Source organism: Cupressus sempervirens, chromosome 10 (genome assembly GCF_028749045.1).
Source record: "Cupressus sempervirens isolate cs-2001-9-10 chromosome 10, ASM2874904v1, whole genome shotgun sequence".
NCBI lineage: Eukaryota > Viridiplantae > Streptophyta > Pinopsida > Cupressales > Cupressaceae > Cupressus > Cupressus sempervirens.
The window spans coordinates 5198534-5206740 of record NC_143127.1 but is presented as its reverse complement, the minus strand read 5'-3'; the positions used below and the strand labels follow the sequence as shown (position 1 = coordinate 5206740).

At 34.7% G+C, this 8207-nt stretch overlaps 1 protein-coding gene across 2 annotated transcripts in view; it reads left to right on the top strand.

Moving 5' to 3' along the window:
* The first annotated feature begins 2434 nt into the window (after positions 1–2434).
* Positions 2435–8207, top strand: part of LOC149532281 (telomere repeat-binding factor 1-like) — a 92078-nt gene continuing 86305 nt past the window's right edge. For both annotated transcript variants that reach the window (XM_089807809.1, XM_089807808.1), the window contains exons 1-2: positions 2435–2629; positions 2894–3066. In XM_089807809.1, coding sequence (XP_089663935.1) covers positions 2917–3066 — 150 coding nt within the window. In that variant the 5' untranslated portion in view covers positions 2435–2629; positions 2894–2916. The remainder of the gene's footprint in view (positions 2630–2893; positions 3067–8207) is intronic.

Below are 8207 nucleotides of genomic sequence, written 5' to 3'. Positions count from 1 at the left end.
GGTTAATTTTTTCAATAATGGCAAAAAGGCTAATTTATTTTCATTTTCATTTTATTCATTGAAGTTAATGAGAAATATAATTTTAATTTTTTTTAATCAAATAGATACAATAAAAAAATGTTATAAAAAAAAAGATGTAAAAAAAAAACATGAACATAAACAAATAAAACTCATTAAACTAGTAAAATATGTTCATTTATATATGAAAACACACAAAAATTAGTCTCTATGATTATACTTGAAAAATTATGTGGGCGCAATCACAACTAATTTGAAAAAGTTATGTAATTTGAAAAAATCAGATTGGGAATATGAATGGCCTATTCTAATAACAAATATTTTTTGGCATGCATGCTCATTTTAGGGGCAAAATTGGAATATGTCTTCCTATTCCCAATTTTGATTGAGCATACCAAACATCGAATATAAAACATATTCTAATTTTCTCTTCCTATTCTAGTCCTATTCCAGCAACCAAATAGACCCTAATAGACAACATAGGCTTAGAGATCAACAAATTCATTGTAAAATACCTCTTTTTTATGAACTAGGGTTTGCATGATGTTTGCCTTCTTTCCTTTAAACACATGGCCAACTATGTCGATGAGAAGTTAATCAAAATATTTGAAATGGGAACACTGAAAGTACAAGAATCCTATTAGGAAGAAGAGCACTAGTTACCAAAATATGTGACACAAGAGTTGCAGAGAAGTACAATTGGCAACCAATAATGTTTGTCATGTTATGGGCCAATAAACGGAAGTGATGCCCCAACAAAAATTGAATATCCTCTGCGCAAATCTAACAACATATAGGGGGATCGACATACCCCAACTTGCAACACATACTAATTTTTTGACTCGCAATAAAAACTTTTACAAATGAAATACTAATTTTTTTTTAAAATCACAAAAAGAAAATATTTAAATAAAACAATTATACCATCATAGGTAGGTATGTCGTATGACTTCCTTGCTAATGTTTTTGCTACAAAATAAACTTCTGGGCAACATGGCCAAATCTATAGTTGTTTTTCATTAAAATAGCTACCTAGATGCAATGATGAGGTTAGATTTGACATTGTACACTCTTGAAGATACACTGGTCCACCTGATAAATCTACTCTTTTCAAATGCAAAAAAATCTCTCAAAAAATGACTATGCAATGGTGCTCCAAAGATTTTGATAACATGTAAGAATTAATTTAATGCATTTAATAATACCCCAAAACCTAGAAGAGAGAGAGAGAGAGAGAGAGAGAGAGAGAGAGAGAGAGAGAGAGAGAGAGAGAGAGAGAGAGAGAGAGAGTCTATTGACTACAATAGGTAGATAAATATGGGATGAACTAAATGCACTCATTAAATGTACAATGTAGATGTATCGACTTATATAGACACAACATGATAACTAGGAGACAAGCAAGAGACAACTTATCACACACACTAGGTAGAATTTCATGCCCACCATATGTGGATCATCCTTCATTGTACAATGAAGTATGTGCGAACATGTGCAATAATGTGATGATGATATTGTGATAAGTGCACTAAATGTAGATCTCACACACAAAGTGGATTACGATAACAACTAAATCACCACCTAAACCATAATTTCTCCTACACCATGTGTAAGAATAAGATGTAAACTCATAGGTGTTTAATATGCAAAATACTATGTATGCATTATCCTAAGTACACTTAAGTAAGGTGTAATTAAAGATATTTAATTACATGAATAAACATCAATGACAACACATATAACAATGATTGCAAATATTTATCTAGAATTTGACGCGAATTAAGAAAATTAAAGGACTTAAAAAAAAAAGGTTTGAGATCATAATGCTCTTAGGGCTAACATGGCTAGAGTCCATCAGATGAAGATCTGCCTTATCGTAATCCTTTGGATTATATAAATGAACAAGCTTAAAACTTAAACTTGTAAAATTCTAGGAAGTTTACAATCTTATGATTTTGTTATGTAATAGTTGACAGAATAAATTAGTAGATGCATAAAATATAATTAAAAAATCTTTTAAGTTTACTAGAGGAAATGTTATGTCTTATCTTAAAGACATTCTTTAGAATTGAAATACAAGATTCTATATGTCTAGTACCAACTTTTTCCCATTTCATTGATCCCCCATTCCAAAAAATAGACTATAGAAACTTCCTCTATAAAATTATTATATTGCCATACAAATTAGACTATATTTATTATCTTAAATTCAGAATAATTTTTTTTCCATTTTTCAATTAAATATAATATATAAAAATATATAAAAATAGAAATTGCCGCATTCTAGATTAGTTAATGTTGAAAATTTGAAATTCTCACTTGAAATGTGGTGGATTGTAGCATAGCTATATTTTTAATGCCACTCCAAATTAGCTTTCGTTCCTTTTAATTAGCAGGACACGTTTAGGAAGAACTCAGTGAAATGAATTGTCTCCACCGCCATTACCAGTGAAAAAAAAATCCAAGAAAAATTTCGGAGTGCAGCGGATATATTCTCACGCGAAAAAAATATTGTGTGTTGTAAGCTGAAGTCTAGGACAGAGAAATATACCGTCTGAAATCATGCTGGCGGAGGAAGTTCAATTGACGTTTTAGTTTATATTTTGCAAGGGTGAGTTATAGATTTCAGTTCGTAGCTGTCAAGCAGTTTGTGACAAAAAAAGAACTGATGTAGCTATGTAAAATGTTGCAAGAAACAAATCGCCGTAGCATAAGATAAATGGTTTCTGCTAACTTTGCTGGGTAGTAAATTCTATGTCTAATTAGCAAAATTAATGTTAATATGGCATCACAGGCTAGATGCCATGCAGCTAGCAGATAAAGTCTTTATCTTTTTAGGTTTTGAAGGCCACTTAGGAACGGTTATGCTTTGCAGGTGAGAAATAGGGTTTGAAGGGCATGGGTGCACCAAAACAAAAATGGACGAAGGAGGAGGAAGCCGCTCTTCGTGCCGGAATTGACAAATACGGTCCAGGAAAATGGTCAGCAATTCTTAAGGATCCTCTTTTAAGCACCTATTTGGCCTCGCGCTCCAATGTCGATCTCAAGGTAATCCTAATCCTAACCGTAAATTTCAATCTTTTGGGTTTTACAACTCACAATAATAAATATATAGTTTTTGGTCTTTAGGAAGTCTTTTTGAGCTTGCGAGTAGCCTTGGACGCCACTTTGTTGATATTTAAAACCAGATTCGTTGTTGAACTATAACCATGGATATTTCACCACTATCATTTCACATGCCCTTGTTACAAGAGGATTTATTTCGATTAACATCACGCTACATTATCTGTAAAATTATGGAGACTGAAATTCGGTAAGTAATAAATTACACCTCGACATGCAAGGAAGTTGGAATAAACATTTACAGAACGTAAGGCAACCGAAATTTACCTGTGAGAACCTGAATTTGGGAAGAGATCTCTAGCAAAATGTTAGACAAATTTATCACCATATGCAATGAGTTAACGATAGTATAATTTTTGGTCAATTGGGCGCACGACCAGCCCGAAGCTAAACTCAAATCAGTCTGTGGCGAACTCCCTAAACATCTCCCTTGCTCTGATTTTGTCTTAACACAGTCTATCATGGAACTATTAGTTGAGGAAATTGGAATGCCACGCGATGTCTGCAGTTGCAACGAAACCATCATTTCTCATAAGGGGTGATTATAAAACTGTTGCGTATCTGGATGAAACTGATCCGGTGATTATGAGAGCACCTCATACTGGAAACCGGTATTGTTGTCCAGAAGCCAGATTTTTTTTTGTCTCCTCAGTTTTCTCGACTGCCAAATCCTGCTTTGGATGTCTCATACAATCCTAAATATTCGCTTGCACCCAAGTATCTGTCTCTGTTGTAAAACATCCTTCCTTTATTATGGTTTTAGGACCTTTCAGTGCAGATTCCTGTGTAGGGGCAATCACTTCAATGGTACATGCTGGGAAATAATAAAACATATGGTCTTTATTGGAAAGTTGGAAACATTTAAAGAATCCGTTTCTTTTTATGGCAGGTTTTAAGAGGATGCTACAGAAGGGTAGGTTTAGGGTTGAGGCAGGAGGTTATATCTGAAAATGTTGTAGGCAATACCTGGGAGGGAGGTTGTGGGGAGGGGGTTGAATCAGTATTTCAGAACTTCTAAACTTTTACATCCATGAAACCACATGAAGCATAAAGAAAGCAACCATGAAAAATATTAACACCAAATTTCTTGTGGAAAACCCTTTTAGGTAAAAAAATCACGGCACATAATAACTTCAATTAAAAATTTGAGCACCAACCCAGATTACAAAAGTGAGCACCAACCTACAGAGAGCATCAACTTTCTTTGGAGCACCAACTTCAGTCGACTGAGGCACTGCCAATTTGAGTGCACCAATTCCCAGATAAAACTCAAAAATCAGAATAGCATCCTCTTCAAAAATCATTTCTTCAATCTGCACTCAAGAACTAATAATGTCACTCTTCTTCAAACTCTATCACATCATCAAATTCCCGCAGAATACATCCTTGACCTTCTTCTCCCACTCTTGTCCTTTTTGCAAGCTCATAACAATAAATTCTTTCACTCAGCATATGATAGCAAAAAAAAAAAAAGAACTCACAGAATCAGTCAACAACAGAAAATACAATCCATCTATTTCGTAAGCTCTACCTCCAAAGCCTTAATGCTACACAACTTGTTATGTACATGCTGCTGTTGGAAATATAGATGGAGTAACTGAGGGGGGGGGGGGTGAATCAGTTACCACAAAAATAAATCCACAGATCCCTTAGATGTCTGATAAAACTATTTACTGTTGTCACTCGGTAAACATACAAAAATTGCTGTAACTAGGTAAATACAGTGTATGTTAACTTTTAACAAATCTTAAACATTCACAATGATTAACATGTAAGCATAAAAGAAATAACATGAACACATGAGATACCAGATTTAATGTGGAAACCCAATATGGGAAAAACCACCAAGTAACTAGCTACTGATTTTCACTCTTCGGAAGTGAGTCCTGTTAGGAGCCAACCTAGTTAAAGATTACAAAACACACTGTTAAGTGTGACATTGTTAGAGGATTTAATCACCTTGTAAGGAGTGGCCTTGCAAGAGATCTTTAGAACAATTTAATAGAGCTGTCACCTTGTTAAAGGATTTACAAATGGCTGTTAAACCAACTCTGTTAAGAGATTTTGGAATCACTGCTACAATGATAAGAAAGTAACAATTAAATGATCTGAATGAGATGCAACTGAATTGTTGATACAAATTTCTGTTCTGTTTCACTAGATCCTTCCTGATCAAATAAAACTTTGTTGCTCCTTAAGGATATCTGACCATCCTTCAAAGTTCGCTCACACTTTCCTCTTCAAACAATCAATACACTTGCATACTTGTTCATACACTTTAGAATTCTCAATTTGACCTTTCATATATACCTTACAAATTGTCAAGTCGGCTCATTTACAACTTACAATCACCAATGATCATTACCTCAGTCGGCTAGAATCATTATTTGAAACAATTAAACTTTATTTCTCAAATTAACAAAATCCTTCATTGGTTGACCCTACTCGGTAAACACTGTTCTTGAAAAGATTTCCTGTGTTAACCAATAGAAGCTTGGTTAACACTGCGAACCTGCACAAATCCGTTGGCAACCAAGTGAACTCGGTAAACACTAACTTTCCTTCGTTAACCATGAGAGCTCGATTAACACTACATCTTGCCAAATTTTCCTTTGACTCTCGAGTTAGCTCGGTAGACACTGTCTACGTAGAGTAATTTCCAAGAATGCTCGGTAGACATAGAAAATTGCTTTGCTGACCAATTGAGCTTGGTAAGTACTGTTTGTCAATTGATATGACATTTGTGTAACATCAAAGACAACACACAATTAGACAATTGTATCCAACAATCTCTCTCTTTGGCATTGATGGCAACACAACATATCATAACACAATGAAATTTGAAAACAAGACAAAATTTTTTCTCTTTTTTAGATTTTATGCCACAAACTTCTCTAATGCAGTAGTCTCCCTCTGTGAAGGAATTACATAGCTTCTTCTTCAAACAACAAACTCTCCCTCAAACAAATTTCAGAACGATATGACAGTAAACTCTCCCTCTTTGACAACACATGTCAAAGACAACACATACCAAACGAGTATCAATGTACCTTGAGTATTGATTCATATGCAATGTTCCCCTGACTATGCTGCATCAACTGATAGATCTTCAACTTGGTTCCTATTGATGCATCACTAAAACTTTATTTTAGTGAGCTTCAGATAGGGGAATGACCCCTAACTTACCTCTTAGATACAAGAATGCATCTTTAGATAATGACTTGGTGAATATGTCTACAATCTGTTCTTTTGTATGGACATATTCCAATTTGATTTCCTTGTCCTGCACCAATTCTTTGGCAAAGTGGTATTTTATAGCAATGTGCTTGGTTTTGGAATGCATCACTGGATTCTTTGATATGTTAATTGTAGTTGTATTATCACAAAACATGACAACTGGTTCTTTGATCTCAACCTTCATGCCTTCCAACAACTGTTTAAACCAAACAATATTAAAACAGTTCACTGCTGATGCAACATATTCTGCTTCTGCTGTAGATTGGGATGTGCAATTTTGCCCTTTGCTTGTCCAAGATATCAATTTTTTTCCAAGAAAGAATGCTCAACCACTTGTACTCTTTCTGTCATCAATGTTTCCTACCCAATCAACATCAGTAAACACTTTTATTTCCAGATTTCCTCCAAGTTTATATCACAATCCATAATCTTCAGTGCCTTTCAAGTATCTCAAGTTTCTTTTGATTGCCATCATATGATTTTCTCTAGGTTTTGCCGAAAATTTTGCCACTATACCAATTGCAAGAGCAATATCAGGCCTTGTAAGAATTACATACTGCAATTTTCCAATCATTGATTTATATAAGGTCTAATCTACTTCTTTTGAATCATCATCTTTGGTAAGCTTTAGTCTAGTGCACATGGGAGTTCCAACTGGTTTTGAATCTTCCATGCCAAACTTCTTGAGTATCTCCTTGATGTACTTAGACTGAGTGATGTAGATACCATTCTTGCTTTGCTATATCTGAAGACCAACAAAGAACTTAATTTCTCCAAACATAGACATTTCAAATTCTTTGTTCATTTGCTCTGAAAATTCTTTGCATAGATCATCATTCCTTGTCAAAAAAGTATCATCCACAAATATTTCTGCCAAAACAATTTTGCTATCTGGTCCCTCCTTGATTTACAAGCTACTGTTACCATTAGTTCTCTAGAAACCAATCTAAATAAGGTAGTTATGCAATCTCTCATACCATGCTCTAGGGGCTTTTTTCAGACCATACAATGCTTTGTGTAATTTGCAGACCATGTCCTTTTTGTCTGGATCAACAAAACCTTCAGATTGTTCAATGTAGACTTCTTCATCAAGAATACCATTGAGAAATGTAGATTTGACCTCTATCTGATATATCTTAAATCCTTTATGTGCTGCATATGCAAGCAAGGTCCTGACACCTTCCAATCTTGCAACAGGAGCAAAAGTTTCACCATAATCAATTCCTTCTTTTTGAGAGTAGTCTTTACATACCAATCTAGCTTTGTTTCTTGATACCTTACCATCTTCATTCAACTTATTCATATACCCATTTTGTTCCGATCACATTTTTGTTTTTGGGCCTAGGTACAAGAGTCTAGGTTTTGTTCTTTTCTATTTGCTCTATCTCTTCATTCATAGCCTCAATCCAACTTTCATTTTCCAATGCATCTTTGACATTTCTAGGTTCAAAATCAGCAAGTAAACATGTACTTTTTAACTTACTTCTTGTCATAGTACCTTCTGATTTCTCTCCAATAATCTGATTTGGTGCATGATGTCTCCTAACATACTTAGCCAATACAGGTTCCTTGCCTCTTGAATTTCAACTTCAGGTTCTGGCTGCTCAGACTCAATAGGCATTGGCTTGGTAGCTTCAGAATGTGACTTGGGTCCTTGTGACTCGGTTTGAACTTCTTGCAACTCGGTGACTGAGGAAGACTCGGGAGTAGAAGTCTCCTGATTGATAGATGTGTCAGGCAATGTATCAGGTTCAATGAAAACAAATCTCTTGTAATCTTTTGGTTTCTTTCTACTTTCTTCTTTGGTCCTTTCTGCAAACTCATCAACT